Raw genomic sequence first — 20,345 nt, 5'->3', positions numbered from 1 at the left:
ATAAATCTGTTCATGTTGCTTAAAATCTTTCAAAAATTTTTCTCTTAAAATGAGATAAAATTTTCACTCGAAATAAATATACATTAGAGAAAGAGAGAGAGAGAGAGAGAGGAGGGGAAGCAAAAATTTTAAGTGCAAATAGTGTAAATAATACTAACAGGCTTAATACATACCGATAGTCCATGTGCAAGACGGACAATTCAAGATCACCTTTCTCACTTAAACCTTTCTGTTCATCTTTCTCCTTCTCCTCATCTTTTTCATAAATATCTTTCTCCATATTTATAATCAACAATAAAAATTCTATTTGAAATTTCTACATTTAGCAATGTTAGTTTCCTTTATTCAATAATTTTAATTCCTTAAAAATAAATTATGTCGGAGTGCTTAATAACCTGTAATCCCTCACTTCGAAGTAATAGGATTGTACTTCAGACGTTTTATTTCTTTCATCTTTTATACAGGCAATATTTCATTTTACTTCCTTAAGGCTTATCTTGGTACTGTTTTATTTACAACTGATTGAAGAAATCGTTACTGTAAATAACCGTTTTTCAGGGTTTAATGCTTTTCGACTTGAATCGCTTTTGAAGAATACTGCTGCATAGTGAGAAACTTCGACGCTGTCGTCGTTGTCATGGTGAATAAACGGTTTTTCGATGTAGGAATATGTACATACATACATATATACATAGAGTAAGGGAGTATACTTATTGATTACACAGTAGAATTCGCGTATAACGAGACAGATTTAATTTATAAAAAAGTTAATACAGTACAAAATATTTGCAATAATACATATGTTCTCCTGCATTCACATCAAGTGCACACATTATTATACATATATGATAGATGCTCTCTCATATACGAGAACTATTTATATGAAACGTTACGAATGTTCATCGAAGTCCATTATCACGTATAAACCAGCAATAAAATCCATTTTACGATACCTCATATCTTATCTATATGGTCACATTAGGGAATAACTATTGCATTTTGGCGTAGAAAAAATAATTACATTGATCCCTCGATTTACGGTATTTTTTTACGATACGCAGTTTTATTTTTGTACAATCTTCTTTAATTAGAAAATACATATATTATATTAAATTATTAAACATATTCTATTTGTAAAACAATAGTATTGATTTTATTTGTTATTGATTGATTGTTAGAGTATTTGCAGTACAGTGCGATAATTAGTTACAACGAATAAAATTTAAATACGTTTTTTGTAACTTTTATTATTATTGTTTTGCATATATGCAAAATAAATATTTGTATAACATACCTAAGTCTTTTTTTTTATTTTCTTATAGACGATTCAATTTTCAATCGTATAGAAAACCTATGAAATGGACATTGTGTAAATTGTGTAAATCAGAGGAATCAACGTATATGCATAAAATTTTTTTTTTTATATTATATTAACTAACTTTAATTGATTAATACGGACAACAGGTTATAACTTTAAATGCACATTTCATTTAAATGTTACTTCAAAAGAAAAAATTTATATAACAACTATAATTATTGAACAATAATATAATTTATTTTTATTCAGTATACAATATATTGAAATATACAAAAGTAAAATATTCAATTCTTTTGTAATAACAAATTAAGCTTCATGTATCAATTAATATTAAGAAAATCGTAATAAGATTTTCTATTTAAATAATATAAACATCAATAATAGGAGTTCATCATCTCCATTTAGTTAATTTTTAATTTCATAATTTTAAAAGAAATTATAGATCGACGTTAATAAAATAGATCTTTAAGGATATATTTAAGGATTTCAAAAAAAAATTCTTCATATGCTTCATTCTTCATATATTATACTTTTATTTTAAAAAATTTCTTTAAAGTCTGTTAAATTTTTATTGCTCGGCTTCCAAAGTTTCATCTTTTGGAGTTTCGTTTTGGATGTTGGATTCGTTTTTACTGCTTTCGCTGGTGTGCTCGTCGATCAATCCGTCAAGGACTGCTTGAACATATTCTTCGCGACCTTCATTGGTATCTAAAGAAAATCCCAGAGAGGGAACAAACTCGGTCTCGACGGTAGTCTTCGCAGATTCTGTCGTCGTGGTCGTTTCTTGTGTCGTCATCGTCGTCGTCGTTGTCTTCGTAGCAGACGTTGAACTTTCTTCTTCAATTTTGCTAGTCACTTGTTCACTCTCATCCAACGGCAAGCCGGTCTCGAAGTTCAAACTCCTTTGCACTTGCGGTAGATCGAAGACAAGTGGTCTGCGGATCAAATCGCCGCGGTAAAGGGGCTGTCCAAAGTTTTCCGTCAACTGCTCCAGAATCTCCTCCTTCTGAAGTGGTCGAACAATCGGCTTCGTCTTCTGTTCCGTGGCATTATTAGGATTAACTCCCGAAGAAACTTCAGGAGGTGGCCTTAAATCAACATTAATAGGTGTCTTCAAGGTATCATCCAAGGAAGCTGTCTCGGAATCTGCATTTCCGAACGACGCGCTGGCTTGAGAGTAATCCGACGGTGGACTTCCTGTATCGAATGATGGTCTATCGAGATGCAGATTGCGTAACGGTTTCGATTCAACAAGTTTAACGGGTGTCTTTGACGTGATCGTATCGAAAGTGGACAACTTGAGATTGGCGTTCTGGTATGTCCTTTGGGGTTGTGGTTGGTCCAGTGGTGGACTCGTCGTGTCGTAAGACAACTCGTCGAAATCGTCGAGGTCGAACGAGTCTTTAAACTCTAAGCTACCTAAATCTTTCATGGTAAATGGTCGCGGTAGTCGATCCAATTTCAACAATTCCGCCATCAGTTCGAGAAGACTCACCATACTCATATTCGTTTGTTTAAATTCCTCGATTGTATCATTTTCAGCGACATAAAAGCTGTTGTTGCTCGCACCGGCTAAAGAAACGTGGCTGGCATCAGGAAGTTTAGGCGTCTGCAAAGTGCTGTCGAACTCCGTTTGTGGTTCTACAGATTTAATAATCTCAAAGTCACCCAATTCGCTATTCAAATCCGGTTGCTGGTGCTGAGCGATGAGTCGACTGATAAAATCATCAGAGGTTGTCTCTAGATCCTCGTTCTTTTTTACTGTGAATGATACTTCGTACGGAGAATCATGTTTATCAATCACCTCCTCGATCTGTTTTAAAGATCCAGGTCGGATCGAGTGTAGCAAGCTGCTCGCTGTCGCGTCCACTGTTTTTTCTGTCGTCTCTTTAGGATATTTAATGTCAAACACGGCTCTCGGCGTAACCGTTTTCAAGTTGGAGTCTTTTACATTGATATCACTATTGACCGGAGATTTCGCAGTAGACGTGAAAGATTCGCGAGAAACAAGTGTCGCCGATTTTTCCGGCAGTTTTAGGCTCTTTGTGCTACTCGAAAAAGTTACTTTTTCTGGAATCCTCGTAGTCGCTCTCGTACCAATCGAAACTGTTCTTTCTGTTACGCTCGACGTAGAATCTGCAATTTTAGGAGTGACAGAACTCGTCTCGCAGCGACTTCCTCGCTGGTCAGACGTTGAAGTATAACATCCGGAATTTGGTTTCGACGTCACCTTCTGAGCCTTGACAGCGTCTCTAATGGTGAACTGGAATCTCGTGTTGTACCGGCCCAGGAAATCCGTTTCGCTGTCATTCTTCTTCAAGACTGTCGAAGAACTCTGCGTTTTTTCCGGGGATTCCGTGTGATCAAACTGCTCCGTGTACGGGCGTTCGTCCGGCGGGGCAAAGTCACCGAAGCCATCGTTATAATCGACGATCGGCGGAACGATATCGGTCACGGGAATGTCGACGATCGATCGATCGTGCGTAGAGAAGAACCATGGAATGGACGTCGATACCTCGGTGACCACTTGAACAGTCGAATGAACGCCTGGACTAGGCGTCTCCGAGAAACCCTCGTCTGTGTAATCGATCAGCTCCTCATCGTATATTGGCGATCGATTTTCGCTGTCTTCAGCGAACGCGCTAGAAAATCGCGGGGCTTCCGTGGTCCCAGGATTCCAGAAAGTCTTGGAATTCCCATCGATGTAGCGCGTCTCGTCAGGAACGTTAATGACGAAACGTTCCACCGGAGGCTTCAAAAACCGCGCTGGTTGAGGAACCTCAGGGTTCATTCTAGGCTCGTCGTTAAAGCTGGAGATCGATCCGGTGGAGGACGAGTTCTGATCTTCGGCCGTTGCCGAATTGCGATTCGTGTTATTAAACAAAGTGCGAACAACGATTTCACCGTTAATATCATCGACGCTTCTCTCCGTCGTATTTAGAGCTGTCACAGTTATCGACACGGTTGACGCTTGCGCGATATCAACGTCTCCCTGTTCCCAATTCTTCAGCAGCGGAGTCTTCCGATCGTCGAGGCTACTTGCCGTTGAGCTCGGGATGTCCTCGTAATCTCCCGCCGGTCGAGCGTTGCCCGTTTCGTTGGAGGCGTCGGACGTCTTCTGGGTACCTGATACATTCACGTCGTCCGCTTTCTCGTAGGACTTCCGCGAGGAATGACTTAAGATCGTCTGTAGTGGAACAGGAGTAGTGATCAAACTTCCTCGTTCGTCCTTCGACAGCTGGTGTACGGGACTTTGACTTTGTATGCCAATCCTGCCGAGTGGATCGTTCAACGCGCGAGCGATGCCGATGCTGTCTTTCGTCTCCAGGCTATCTTCCGACCGATCTTCGCTTTTATCACTCTGGATCATTGGTCTGTCATTCTGCTGTCCGAATGCCACGTCCTCGTCAAGCGCATCGGTTATGTTGATCCTGAAGCTCGTCTCCGACGTCTTCTTGGGACGCGCCTCGTCACTCTTGGAGCGAACATTATCGTCCTTTTCATCGTCTTTGTCCGTTCTCGATAACGAGGCGTTCTCCGATGTCTTCGGATCGTCGTGTCCCGTTTCACTCTTTCTTGAATCAACCTTTTCCATGTTGTCATTCTGATGAGTAACCGTGGGAGGGGTTACCGGTCCTTTACCGCTATGCGCGTATAGATGATCGGAGCTGTCCATAATCAGATCCAGCTTGCTATAGGCCAGAGTGGAAGGTCGATAGGTCGTCGGTACTGTGGGCGAGTATAATCTTCGGGTGGTGGTGGTAACAGTGGGAACGGTAGGCGCGTAGGATGTTTGTAACCGATTAGTGAATCCGTCTACGGGTCTACGATAGTCGTCTTGAAACTCGTTATCATCCGTTCGATCCTGATAATCGTGCTGAATAATCGCGGACGCGTGATAAGGCGATCGTCCCTTGTTTTCAAAGGGGAGCTTCCCCTGATACACGGTATCCACCTTCCTCTGCTGCTGATACCGATGATCGTAATTGAGAATTTGCCGCGCGTCCTGCTGAGGATAGTCCTCGAAGCTGCTCGGTAGGTCGTTCCCGGTCGCCTCGACCGGAGCGTAGTCCGTGATCCTGCGGAATCCGGGCGTGTAAGCCATCACAGTTCGGCCGCCGAGCGTGGAATAGTCGATGATCCTGGCGCCGCTGTCGGGATCGACCAGGCCGTCCTTGGTGACATCCTCCGCGGAGGCCTGCAAACTGATCATCACGTACGCATTCCGAATCATTTCATCGTCGTCAATCTGATAGCTATCGCGATTCACTTCGAGGTATCGTCTGGTAGAGGCGCAATCGACCTTGGTCCACCAGTCGCAAGTCAGCAGCTTCTGACTGAAAGTCGAGCCGATCGGGCACAAGAACGAGGAAACCAGCACGTCGTGGCACACGTGGAAGACCTGACATCCGGCCGCTTCGTCGGCATAGTAACCTGTTGAGCAATCATATAAGCGGATACTTAAATCATGATTCTTATTTGCAATCTTCGAAATTTGTTGAGAGAATAATATCACGTTTAAAAAATTGTATAATGAATAATTATGATCTGATTTCTAAGAATATCAAAATTAAAAATTGTAAATCTAACGTCAACAAGCATATATTATATTAACATTATTCTTATATGTACAATATTCTAAAACTAAACTAATATTTTTGAAACAAAAATATATGTAGAAGCTGAATTGAAGAAAGTTACTTTGCAGGCATGCAAATGTATTCAATCTCTTGTTAACATTACAAGTAATTTGGAAATGAATAGTAAGAATATGATAATTAGAACATGACTGAGCGAATATATAAATAAATGTTCACAAGGATTAGAAATTCGTTATGTACTACATAATAAATATGTAAATTTTGCTTATGTAACAATTTTATGTAGTCTCGTGTGCGCGGTGCTTTTTTTATATATTCTCTCAGCGGATTATCTAATACTTATGATGAGATGCGGCACCAAGCTTCAATGGCATAATCTCACAAAAACTATATTAAATGAAGCTGTATGCATTGCGTGACTTCACCAATAATAAGATAATTGTTACTTACATATGTTTAATTTATTGAAAAATTAAGAGAGAGGAATTTAGTAACACGTTTAATTAAACAAATTTAATTAGAAATCTTATTTCGAGCTAAACTAACAGACAAAATTACATTAATAATTTCGTAGAATTTCAATTTCTCAATTGTAAATATAGTCACGAATGACATATCACAACATATTATTTGTGAAATCAGTTAATATGGTTATATAAAGTTGTAACAAAGTTGTGCAAATTGTGATAGATGAATGTAAAATTGCAAGATCGAGAAATGCAGTCTTTGATTTCATACATAATTCAATAAGAGAAAATACTTTCTTACAGTAAAGATTTTAAAGGAATATAAAGTTATACAACTTTTTTTTAAAGTAACTACGTTTCCTTTACTCAAATTAATTGATCTCTTTATTTTATGCATAAAGTATTAAGTTGCGAATTAATCAATTATTTAAAAAATGAGTAATTTACGAGACTTTATATTTTATACTAAACATACAATGAAACTAAAAGTCATCGATGAAAGATCGATAAAATCAGGTAACGAAAAGTTCTATCTAATTGAATCACGCTTTTGGTTCATAAATAGATATTAGATTGTTTATCAGAAATATATGACAGATTTTCTATATTTCTGTATCATATTGTATCCTTTAAATATTTCATATTATATACACAACAATTGAAAACGACTTATTTTTCTACTATATATTTTTGATAGAAACGTATAAGGACAATTTCACATTAATTTACATAGAATCTTAACTTTTAAATCGTAACTTTTATATTTAGTAAGATAACTAAATAAGATCACATAGGAATGCACGTATATTCAGATAAAGTTTTAGTTGCTTGATTCAGATACAATAAAAACGATAGAATTTTATAACTTTTCTATCTAGCATAAAATCTAGTGTTCGTTAGAAATTATAAATTTAGATAAAATCATTAAATTTCTATCAAATTTCTATATGTTAGAAATTATAAATTCAGATACAATCATTAAATTTTTATCAAATTCCCATGTTTCCATCAATTTCTATCGAGTTTTTTGAGCAGGGTATAAGTGGTCATCATGCTTTCGAATGTCGCATTCCACGGGGTTCTATCTTCAATCTTGTACTCCGAGTACTTGTCCGTTCAAATTATACGGTAGCAATCGTCTCAAAACGAAATTCCTGCCATTCGCTGTTTTCAAAATGCGAAAAAAACGCGCGAAAGCGCACCGTAGTGCAGCTCCGAGTGAAGTTGCCCGCGAGTTCCCCTCCGCCATATTAGGACGCGGGAGTCGCGGGACGCAGGCAGTGCTGAGTACATGGGACCGTTGATCCAGTGGCGATGTAAACATCAGCGTCTTAATCTGTTTACAAATAGGACTATCGTGTGGTCGCGGGTGTCCCGCGTACTCCTAAATCGCTTTGCGTTAATCGTCGTGACGTCGCAGGCCGGCGTGGCTCCGCGCGATTACGTGCGTGCCTTCCTCGCGTTGTTCGTGATGCAACAGGTTACGCGTCGCATTAACGTGCCGGGAGCCGGGAGTGGTGCCGTGCAAAGCGTCGCGCTTTCGCGTTGGCGATTAATGAGCGATCGCCGTTTGGTGATTAGCGTTTGTTAGATGCGATCCTAACGGGCCGTTCGTGTTACGCGAGTGGTGTGAGTGTGTGTGTATGTGTGTGTGTGTGTCCTGTGACGGAGGGAACAACGATGAGAAGGGCGGAGGAGGAGGAGGAGGAGGAGGAGGAGGAAGGCCCGGGCATCAGGCATCGGTGGAGCAACCACGAGAGTGAGTAATTCATTATTTATTTATATTATTACGAAATAAATCGCGTTTAGCCTCGGGACAATCGCTCGTGTACCGTGCGGCATTTTACATTATTATGTAATACAATCTGTATAAAGCATTTAGATTGTTTTGAAACATGTGCTTTAAGAATGTTTAATATACACGTATGTGTTTAGTATTTGTAATACTTCTGTAAAGAATTAATATTTATTGCAGTATTTTATTATTAAACTGTATGTATTTATACTAGAATTAGATTTTTATTTTATAAAGATTTAAAATATTTAGAAAATTTTCTTTTGGAAGTAATTTTTTAGTTGAATGTTTGTTTAAGGAACAGAAAATTATTTTTCTACTATTTTAATTTTTTTAAATATTCCTACGATAGATTTTGAGAGATAAATAAAATATTTTAATTAAAAAAAATTTTCTGCAATTTATACAAGAATTAGAATCTTTCACAAAAGTTTTAAATACTTTGAAAATTTTTTGTCAGAAATTTAGAAGTAATTTTTTTATTGAACTTTAAACAGAACTTTAAACTTGTTTTTCTCCATTTTTTTTATTGTTGTATACACAGCAAATTTATTTTTATTGTTCGAACTAGAACTAATATCCTGTATTGCTTTTTTCTTTTTTTTTTTAAGTTTTTTTTAGGGAATAAAATTGTGTAAAATTGGAATTTCTTTTTTCAAATTGCCTTTATTTTGAAAATATGTTTGCGATGTCAATAATCATAGTTCAAACGAAAATTATAAGTTTACTCATCAAGAAAATTGCGGAATTTTTGTTTTCAAACTAACCATATGGCTTCAGGACAATCAATTGGCTATATTTTAAAATATATATTATTTATGCGCTGCATTTGTATTTTTATTTATAAAAAAATTATTGAAGACAGCATTAAATTTGATTCTTTATCGGACGAGAAAACCTTTAAAGAACATAAAATTTAATGTGTGCTATATTTATTTTTTACCATTTTAATTATTTTGAGCATAGGTTTAACTTGAACGTATTTGTATTTTACAGATCAACATTGTATAAAACTCCACTGCTGCGCATCGTACTTGTGAGTCAATATTTATTATCTTAAATATAATAATAAAATATAATTTTTTGGATTTTAGTTTAAATATTATTGTAGCACATGTCAAATTAAATATTCTTTTAAAAATTATCAATGTTTAATTAATTGTAATTTAAATTTGCAATGAAAAATATTTTACATTATTTATTCTTATAATCTATTTTGAATACATATTATCTAATAATTTTAAAATATTAGAAAAATTAAAATTTTATATGTTTATGGGTTCATTGCCCAATAAGGTAAAGCAGATTAATGTCATTTAATCTTTAAATATTTAATCTCTTGATTTATATTATTGCCATCACATCACTAACATAAATACGTAAAAAATTCAATATTATTTTTTTTACAAAATATCTTTAAAATGTTTTAAATCAAAAGAATCGAGTATTTTTCTTGTAAAAATCACACATCTTATTAGTAAAATAAATGCATATTCTAAATTCCTTAAAATTTGAAAATTATATTGTTATAATAAAAAAATTAAAATATATTCTGTGAGATTTTAAAAATTCTATATTATTAATTATTATTCTATATTATTATAATATAACAATTTTAAGCTGTTATATGAAGTTATTTTTTATTGTATTTGTTATTATATCAGTTAGCATCAGTCATCTTTATTAGAATTCATTTTAAATATATTGAATGCATGCATGGTGTGAGTTAAAAATTATACATTTCTGATATAAAGAAAGGGATGAAAATTTCATGCGCGTCTCATGAGAGATGTTGCGTTTAGCAAAACTGTACGTATGTCATAACGCATAATGGTAAGTAAAATGGCATATATGACTATATAATTTATTCATGTATATTTACCACGTGAACGTCCTTCACACGTGAATCCTGTCTGAGGTAATCTCGTGTAGGCGGGATAATCGATGCCCGGCTCACCCGGCACATTTTTTCTGATGTCGGATAGATCTGAAAGAAAAAGAAAGAGTGAGAGGTAGTGGATTTACTACCCTACGGCAAATTGAGTATGCCATTTAGAAATCATTTTTAAGTTAATGAGACTCTAGAAACGTTTATTTTATCTTCACGGGCTGTAATCGTTACCACAAAATTTACTACATAATTTGCACAATTTTAATGAATTCATGAAGAACTATATTTCGGAGAGCAAGCAGACATTATCGTCATTTTAACGTCAAAATGACATATTTGACGACACTTTGATGTCAAATTGACCTAGCGTGATATTTGCAAAGAAATATCTGTAATTCACATTAAATCATTATGTTTAAAATTAAATGACAAGTTAAGTAATATTTCAAGTCGATGAGTAATAAAGTAATATATTAATATGCTTGTTTAAAAGATAATGTACGCGGAGAAAGGAGCCAATAAAGTTAAACCATAGCTGAAAAAAGTCCTTAAAATAGGGATAGCTAATGTCGCTGCTGTCATTCATTAATTTATTAGTTATTAAAATATTCGAATGCGCGTAAGATATTGAAGAGCTGTAACTTTCTTAGCTATTCATTAACGCACACATTTAACTCATAAAATTATAACAAATGTATTTTACCTTTGGTAGCCAACATTTAGCGATGACAAAAAAAAAAGAATTCGAACCAGCTAGCTGACATTTAGCTGACATTTCTAAGTCACCTCTTTTCGCGTAACATCGTTGCTGTCGTTTAATTACAACAAAAGGAAAAGATCGAGTAAAAAGTATTGTTAGGCACGTGTGTCGAGTTTCATCGTCGATTGCTAATCAAGGTCGCGGAAAATAGGCCGCGATGATCGCGTCTGTGTCTGTGATATTTAAGATTTCGCTCGTGCTCAAACAAATAATGTCTCGTAATTTGCTGCATCCATATAATCAGTGAGGTTTTTCATGACCTATCGGCGACGCCGTTTTTTTTTCTATAGACACACCGCGGTACCTTTCACGCGAGTGTGACGATCCGCTCGCTTCGACGCGAATTAATAATTATCCACGCGCGCATTTATCCGCGTATTTATGTACATCGGCAGTTAACTTCCAACGTTTTTTTTAAAGTAGCAGGAATAATTTTGCGGTAGCAAAAAATTGTCTGAAGTTTCGAGTTATAGTTTCCATAAAATTGCCAACTGCCGCATCGAGTTGATGTAATTATGTGGCATCGCACCACGGCATATGATTTTCCATTTGTCGCAGCGCGTAGGTTTAATTGAGAGATAACTGCTCCCCGCGCCACAAGAGAATCCGCACGTCGTGAGGGGAAAATAATTACGTAATGCAAAAATGAATAAGGCGGTATCCACCTCAGTCGAAAGTATGAAGTTGTCTATTGAAAGACAGGCACAAAAGAAAAGGCATTTAATAATGAGAATATGAGTGCACATATAAAAAATGCACGCTGTAAATTGCTTGAATTAACTTGTGTCCTCCAGGTGTTTAATAAATTCATATATGTATATCCGCAAGTCTATTATAAGTTTGTCACAAGTCTGTTACAACCATCACATTTAACATGTTCAACATATATTTTTGAAGTAAAATAATAATTTATTTTAACGAAGAATTAAGTTAAAACGAAAATTTGATTTGCTTATTATTCAAATTTTCCTTCGATAAAATTTGATAGTATTTTTTGAAAAAACTATTTTAGTAAAAATTTAGCTACGGATTAGAAAATAACTTTATGTTGGACTATCAAAATAATTACATGGGACTCTCAAGTTGTGGAAAGTTTTGACATTCTTGCAATCAGCTTAAATGTTCAATGTAAATATGTTAATAATTTATCACAATTATTTTTAAAGCTGTATTTTAGCAAAATTATTTTTTTCCGTATAAATTCTTTTTTAGTAATAAGTTTTTTATTATATTTATGATATATTAAGACTGTTATCAAGAACATACTTTTTGTTAAGGCTCAACTTAATTAAAATTACTTTGAAGAAGAAAAATAAATTGAATAATTGCTTTTTCTTAATATTATTCTGTGTGGAATTAGCGCTTGGAAATTACAAAATTGAAATAAATTAATTTCTTATGCAGTATTCTAATTTAATTATTATTATATCCAATTATTAATTAATAATCGGATACAATTTTGTTAATTTCGTGTAACTGTTTTAACTAATAACGCAACCCAATAATTTACGATTGTAAAAGTCGTTCTACCAACAAGAGAGAAATTAATTGATTATATAATTTTTTTTATACAACTCCCAATCTTATAATTGGACACAAGTATTTTTGAACTTTAACATATACAAGAGCAGGAAAGGAATACATCTAAGATTCTAATTAGTTTCTTAAAGAGTCTTAAAGTTTTTTAAGATTAGAACGTTAATAATTTACCCGTTATATGATCGTACTGTTCGTACTGACCGCCGGCCGATCCGTAGCTATCGAATGCACCGTCCTCATTCGGATCGAAGTACTTCCTGCAAAAGGCGTACGATTTAATTAAGTCGCGTAATCGAATTCTCGTGCGGAAGGATCCGCATAGTGAGAACGTACCTTCCTCTAGTTCCGTCGATCGCTCTGCGTGAAAGGAAACTTCTCCTAGGAATTCCATGTTCAAGACTCCGCTGAACGGTGCACAAGACCGCCGTCACGAGACCTGTGCATAAAGGAGGCAATCTATAGATCGCGGAAAGGATGCACTTTAAAATATAAAAAAATTGTGCGGCAACCGTTGGAAAAAAATTCGTGATTCTGTTAAAATGTTACGATATAAAATTTAAAATCCTTCAATGCCAGCATAATTTTATTGTCGAATAATTTAGATAACGCGTTATAATCTAATTAACGCCAGAAGTACCAACATTTCTTATTTACTGTAAAGATAAAACGAATGAATTGTCATAAAAGTAAAGAAAGAGTAACAAGAAAATCCGAATAAAGGGGATAATTAACGAGAAACGTCAGAATTCTATTTTTCACACATGCAGACACACGAAAAAAATTATTAATTCAAAAAATAGAAACGATCAATGATAAATAACGACGCCCGGCTATTTCTACAGTTAAATTATAATATAATTAAATTATAATATTATTTGTCTACACCTTTATTACTCGTAGACTGTAATACATTGCAATTCAGAAAAAGGTCGAACATCAAAATTTAGTTTTTCATTAATAAACAAGGGAAAAGTCCGATGTTTAAACTGACGTTTTTTTATTCACAGATAATAAGCCTGTGAGTTTCAACGAGTCTCGATTCATCCTCGCGCCGATCACTGAATATCGGCGATTCGATTTCGATTTCGTAATCGGGCGAGCGTGGCGTGAAAGGTCGCTCAGGACGGAACATCTTTACAGTTGTACTTTTGAGGCCACGCTAAAATCCGACCCCCTCGCGTTCTACAATCGATTAGGCAAGGTAGCCTCTTAATTCATGATTGACCATGAACGATCCGGCGTCGTCACGACCCGGCAATCGGTCCCGAGAAGAGATCTCGGGTCTATCACGGGGTTAACGTAAGTCTTACGCGGCGAAGGAGTCCGATTCTCTTCTCTCATAATTCATATTCGCGCTTGTTAGATGATTGATGCTTCGTCCCGTAGAATTATCACGAATAAGCGAGATCGATTCCCTTGAAAAGGCGAGACTCGGTAGACGCGTTCTGGTGGCATTTCGAAAAGCGTAGCTCAAGATAATTGTTATCGCATTATATAACGCAGTTATAAAACATTATTATTACGCAATATAGCACGAGAATAAGATTCGAGAGCTCTTGCTGATCACTTAGATGACGCCAATGAAGTCACGTTTCTCTGGCTGCAATGTGCAACTTTGTCTTCTCAACATTTCTCATTTCAGAATATCTATGAGAACTTTGTGATGAAAAAATTAAAGCTTAATTGCTATTAGTTTCGATAGGATTATTTGTTCGAAATTGCACCACTTGATTCATAATAAAAAAACTCAATAGTTATGTTGAGTAGAAAAAGCAACGAGTAGTAAACATTTTGCGCTAATTGGATTATATATTTTTCTAGAGGAATAGTTTCATCTCAATTAAAAATCATACGGAAAAAATAATTTTGCTGAAATATTTAAGTATTTACTCACGTACAGATCTGAAAATAATTTCGTTGGGCTGGTCAAAATAATTATGTAGGATCAAATATGACGAGCAATGTTACAAAAAGTTTAGACATTCTAGCAACTAATTTGAGCATCCCACACAATCATTTTAATGAAAATTATTTTTATATCTGTATCTAAATATTTAGATACTTTAACAAAACTGTTTTTCCATGTAAAACTATAATACAACCCACGCAAAGCAATTACTAAGCTGTTTATCCTGTTAAATTATTATATTATTAAAATTTTATTTTTTTTAATGTCTTTATTATTTTACAATTATACATGAAAAAAATAAATATTGCAGTAATCATAATATCACTATAATTTATAGTCATTTTTAGAATCAATTATTTTTATAATTACTCAACAATACAAATTATGGTTTAAACTATGTTAAAGTTCTCAAAATCATATATTGGAGCTTATGCTTGCCAGAACCAAAATGCAGATTTTTATATAGTACACGTTGTACTATAAATTTACACAATTGCTATAAGCATATATATGATTACTGTAAGCATCATTATAAACATATAGTTATTATTACCAATATTATAGTAATAATTACTATTAAAATATTCCTGACTATTATTTTACTATGCAATTATAGTAAAAAAATATATATATATATCACACATTTTTTCTCAGTGTAAAGCATCCAAAAATTTAACTACACTGAAAATAATTTTATTAAATCATCAAAATAATTATAGGATTTAAGTCGATTGTTAGAATATTGAAACTTTTTGCATATTATGCTTAAACGCTTTATAATTATTTTGATAACAAGATTTAACAAGATCTAACTTTGATCTAACAAAATTATTTTCTTATTTTCTCTAAGAGGTCTAAATTTTTTTTAGATACGTCAGCAAAAAACAGATTTTCTTGCGATTCAATTTGAAGAGTCCCAGTCAAAATATTGATCGTAACGCATGTTTCTAGATAATGTGTGTACTATTACACGTCTGCCATATAAAGCCGTCAGAGCTTGATGTCATCTGTAATTTCGTTGTCATTATCCGTAGTCAGTCAACATGTGAAATCTTTCGAAAGAGCCCGACAGGCCGACAATATCCACTTTACGGAGTGACGTTCTTAAACGCACGTGCTCTCCCTCTCATTGTGGCTGCCATTTTCAATGGCATTAAAAGGACGCAAAGGCCACGGGGAATGAGCACAACGAAGACCAGTGGTCGTGATAGAGCGAGCTTATTCGGTGTTACAAATCGTTCGACCTGCGAGAAATCGCCCGTGAATTATTTTCCGCCTCACTCGCGCGAAATTAATGATCGGATTGATCGGAATGATTTGCATATGCGGAACGGTGCGACCTCCGAGAGAAAATGTCGAGTAACTTGCGGTTGTACGGCGAGTAATTAACGGCGCCAATTTCCGGCGGCGAAAGTGTCCACGCTCCTTTAAATATTCGCGTCGCTGAGACCCAAGACAAATCGGATTTCACGGTACCACTTAAAACAGTTGTTTGAATCAATTTAACCGGCCGCCGACAACTTTTTGCGTCGAGCACTCATCCGCAAATAAGATATACTTCATAATTATTATACACCGACAAAACAGTTTTTTTCTGAGGTATATAAAAATTTAGTTTACATAGACACAAATTTGAAAATAATTTTTTTAGACCATTAAAATAATTATATAGGATACACATGAAAAGCAATGCTTGCAAAAAATTTGGACACTCTTGCAATTAGGTTGAGTGTATTACAAAAATCATTTAAAAAATTTGTATCTATTAAATTTTTACATGCTCTAGCAAAACTATTCTTTTTTTCGTATATAATTTGTGTATCAGACAGTTTAAAATAGATGTAAAAATAACAACAAAAATTGCTTTTTCTAAAATGATTCTTATCTCTATTTTTATATATAATTTAAAAATGATTTTAGAATGAAATTATCTAACATAGTTAGATATAAGTTAAAAATAATATTATTAAACCATGAAATTAATTATGAACGCCGGTTGTTAGAATATCGAAACTTTTGCAGTATTTTTCATCATGCTAGAGCATTCAAAATAATTATATAATTATTTTGTAATCCAACGAACAATTATTTCCAGATTTGTATTTAGCTAAATTTTTGGATACTTCAGCAAAATTATTCTTTCCGTGTAAAATAAAATCGTAATCAACTTTGTGAATCTCTATAATTTTTAATATTTGAATATCTTAAAAGTTATTTTTTTATTGCGTACAATTCAGCTTTAAGCAAAAATTAATTTTTATTACTTACATATTTTTACATCTTAATTTATCGAAATATTAACATAAATGTCACAAATAAAAGTACAGTTCTGTTAAAATCAAACAAATTCATTTATACCAAGATTTATACTCATACTCTTGTAGGAGAATTGCAATATAATTATTCATTTTTTTAAGTATTTGGTATCGGAAAATTTCCATAAATTAATTACAAGTTTCATTAAGCAATCAGTGCATCTACATAATATATTTGCTATTATTAGCATCACCGTTACGAGCTACATGTCCACACCAACGTTAAATCAAAGCGCCGACAACCGTCTTTCACACGTGAGCAATAAAATTCTTCACGGCAATCGCTGCAATTTACACGGCGCATTTGTAAATTACACGTGAACTCATCGGATTGTTGAAATGGTGAAAAAAAAAGGGGAACGTAATACTTAATTCCGACTGTGCGTAACGCTCCGGCGTCGCGGAGAGATTTAATTTACGAGCGTGTTACCTCGATGCTCTTCCTAGCATTGCGTGAACGTCGGTCTCGGGCTTGCATGAATGAATTAACCGTCGCGGCGAAACGCGGATAAGCGGTATTTTCTATTATTAATTATAACTAGATCGCGAACGACCTGCGCTCGTCGATGATTGATTAAACTTGCTACCGACGTGAAGATGGCTTAGAGATATCTCGTTGCGTAATGTCTGCGTGTGTGTAATGAGTAGAGAAGGAGAGGAGAGCAAGTATCTTCATAAATTAAATCTTTATACATCGCGTACCACATGAATGCTTTATGACTTTGGTTTTCTCTCACAATTAACATTAGCCTTCGGTCATAATGCCGGATAAAATCTATTTGCAGCAATTGACACAATTTTTTTTTCCCCTATTGTGTGTATATCCCACAGCATATAAATATTAGAATTTTAAATTAGGAGTTGCGAATTTGAAGTAAAATCTCTGGCTTTGATTACTCACTTAAATATATGATACGCAGTATTAAAGAAGCTATCGGAAAGAATCTCTTTCAATTCAAATAATTTCTCTTATTTTAACTTCTTCGTTCAAAAATCTTTAGCTATTCTCTAGATATCTCGTACACAGAGGAAAAAATTTTTTTAGATTTAATAAAATTTAAAACAAAGAAATATACGCTTTGGAATAATCTAATAAAACTATATATTTGAAGAAACAAATATGATTACTTAATTATTTATTAATAATACTTAATTATTTATTAATAATACTGTTTGATTCAATGAAACAATGTTTTTTCAATCAGTAAAGATAATATTGTATAACATTATATTGTTTGAATAAAATAAATAAATAAAAATCCAAATAAATGAAAAAAAAAGTATTTAAAGAAATAGTTTTCTCTGTGTACTCTTAATTAATGTTTACAACTTTAAATAACATGTGGTAATTACATCGATCAGAATCATTAATTTGTCTAACTTTTAATAATTTCAATGACAAAGTGCAATTAACTTTAAAAGAAGCTATAAACAATCTATTTTAATTCAAACAATTTCTCTTTTGTTTTAACTTTTTTTGTTCAAAAGTTTGTAGAAATTTTTAGTGTTCGCATCTTTAATTAACACGCTCAACTTTCTAGTAACAAAGAGGATTAATCCAGATTGATCGGAATCATTAAGTCACCCAACTTTTAATAATTTTAATGAGTACATAAAGAGCAATTAATTTTTAAAAAGGCTATCAAAAAATTTATTTTCTCTTATTTTTTTTAAACATGTCTACGTATTCGTATTCTAGTTAATGCTCGAATAACTGCGCATCTGAATTAACACGCTCGATTATCTAGCAGGAGAGAAAATATAATCCACACTAATCATTAATTTATCTAATTTTCAATAATTTTAATAAGTATATAAAGTGCAGCTAAAGAAACCATGAACTATTAATCCATCTATTTCCAATAATTCTGATAATTGACAAAACTTTGAATTACATTCATTTGTCTAATGACTAAATAATTGATTTTTAATAAAAATCAATTTATACTTTATGAATACAAAAATGTGCATTAAAAGAATGTTGAACAAGGTTGGAAGTGTTATGTCACAATTTCATGTCACACGACTACGACCGTCGTAAATTTTTACGCGTTTGACCCATCGGCGATGTCGAGTCATCGGGTTCCCACCGAGATAATTGAACTCACGATCTCCGCCGGCGCTCGCTTTCGTTATTTCACCGTCGCGTTGCTGTCTGCTATGATCGACGCGTCATTAAAAAATTATTCAATCCTGATGAAAAAAAAATCCGTCGATTAACATACGTTAGCCCGGCGTGTCTTACTCGCCTGCGGCGAAAGACTAACACGTGATCAAAATAAACGAGAGCCGAAAGAGAGAGAGAGAGAGAGACCGAACACTATCACTCGTGATGTGATCGGCACGTGAGCCGATCTCGCGGGGTCACGATTTCAAATTCAGGTTCTCACAATGCGACGAAGTCCGGGCCCGGACCGACACGTGCGCGGACACTTACACAGAATACGCAGGCTAATTTTCGGCATTTTGCTCGGTGTCGCATGGGCGGTTTGCGGCGGACGGGGTCCCCCGATTACGCTCGTCCACCGTGAAAAGCAGCGGCGACAACGGCGGCGACGGCGACGACGGCGGATGCACTGCGCACCTCGACGCGATTACCTCGACTCAGCTCTCGGCACTCTTCCTCTCGATCGGGGCCTGTCCGTCGCCGCGTCTCCACGCCGGCCGGCGCGGTAGGGATCCCTGATCGTGGGACCTCTTACCTTTCTTCTCTTCTCGCGGGGGCCCTCTCACCTGCGCCGGGCATCTCGATCTACGTCCCCCGCACGAGGAGGAATTCCGCACGGGTCGCGCCTCTCGCCGGAATCTCTCCGCGTGCGAGGATGATTCCTGGGCGCCCTCGGCTTGTTTATTCGGAAGACAGATATAGTTGACGGATGGTCGCGGTCGGTGCGGACCATATTTTCTCTTCTAAGGATGCGAACATCTAAAGGCTTTAACGTTTGTTACTGTTATACAAACGGAAAGCTTATTAGATAGGCGTTTAACGGGACGAGCGTTTTGGCACATTCTCAACAATGTTACAATTACTCAAAATTATAGGCAGTGTTTGCCATTATTTAACTAGATAAGGAAAGAAGAATAGCTTTCTTTTCTGATGCCAAGACAAAAATATTCTTGATATATTTAATCTTATTACAACCTCGTGTAGTATAAAAGTAAAACAATTAAGATTCAGATTAAATTAGAAATAGAAATTTCTATCTTCAGACCGGTCTATTCTTAAATCTAGAATATTATATAAGTTTGTCATAAATTTATCAAATTATTTTAAGAAAATTAATAAGATAGCATCAAAAATTAATTTATTCTAGATTTAAGAACTTTCTATTTAAGAATAAAATATTCGCTCTTTGATAATAATTAAATAACCTTTGCGCTACATCAATGCTATTTTATAATAGACCGAAGAGTAAAGCATTAGGTCCAGAAATCTTTTCTGTGGGTGTAGATGATTGAAATATATGTTATTCTTATCTATCTTAGAAAAAGAAGTGTTATCTTTTTCAAACTTTATTACTTTATTACTTAAATAATCCAGATTATCTTAGCTTATTAGATAATTTAAAAAGGTAACACTTTTATCTAAAATAGATGACGATAATACATTTCAATAACATCATAAAAGTAAAGATAAAAATTATTTCTTTATCTATCGATGAGTATCTAGAGAATTTTATCTCTAGATAACAAACATTAATTACAGCTAATATGCAAACAGATATACAGATAATATACAGATAATCCTTA

General features: G+C 34.7%; 1 protein-coding gene across 2 annotated transcripts; it reads right to left on the bottom strand.

Annotated features, from left to right (window-relative positions):
- Nucleotides 1-1,319: 1,319 nt before the first annotated feature.
- On the bottom strand, nt 1,320-19,147 carry LOC105828747. 2 transcript variants are annotated; one of them, XM_012667236.3, is made up of 5 exons: nt 19,033-19,147; nt 12,705-12,807; nt 12,543-12,628; nt 10,064-10,168; nt 1,320-5,752 (listed from the first exon to the last, which is right to left on the bottom strand). In XM_012667236.3, exons 1-5 carry the CDS (start codon nt 19,058-19,060, stop codon nt 1,887-1,889), a joined length of 4,188 nt encoding a protein of 1,395 aa, XP_012522690.2. In that variant the 5' UTR covers nt 19,061-19,147; the 3' UTR covers nt 1,320-1,886. The 2 variants fall into 2 exon arrangements, with proteins under 2 accessions (XP_012522690.2, XP_036145661.1); XM_036289768.1 differs by having other exon boundaries at nt 12,543-12,807.
- Between the last annotated feature and the right edge of the window lie 1,198 nt (nt 19,148-20,345).

This window comes from Monomorium pharaonis, chromosome 7 (assembly GCF_013373865.1).
Source record: "Monomorium pharaonis isolate MP-MQ-018 chromosome 7, ASM1337386v2, whole genome shotgun sequence".
NCBI classification, from domain to species: domain Eukaryota; kingdom Metazoa; phylum Arthropoda; class Insecta; order Hymenoptera; family Formicidae; genus Monomorium; species Monomorium pharaonis.
The sequence above is the reverse complement of the archived record's forward strand: the minus strand, read 5'-3'. Positions and strand labels throughout refer to the sequence as shown.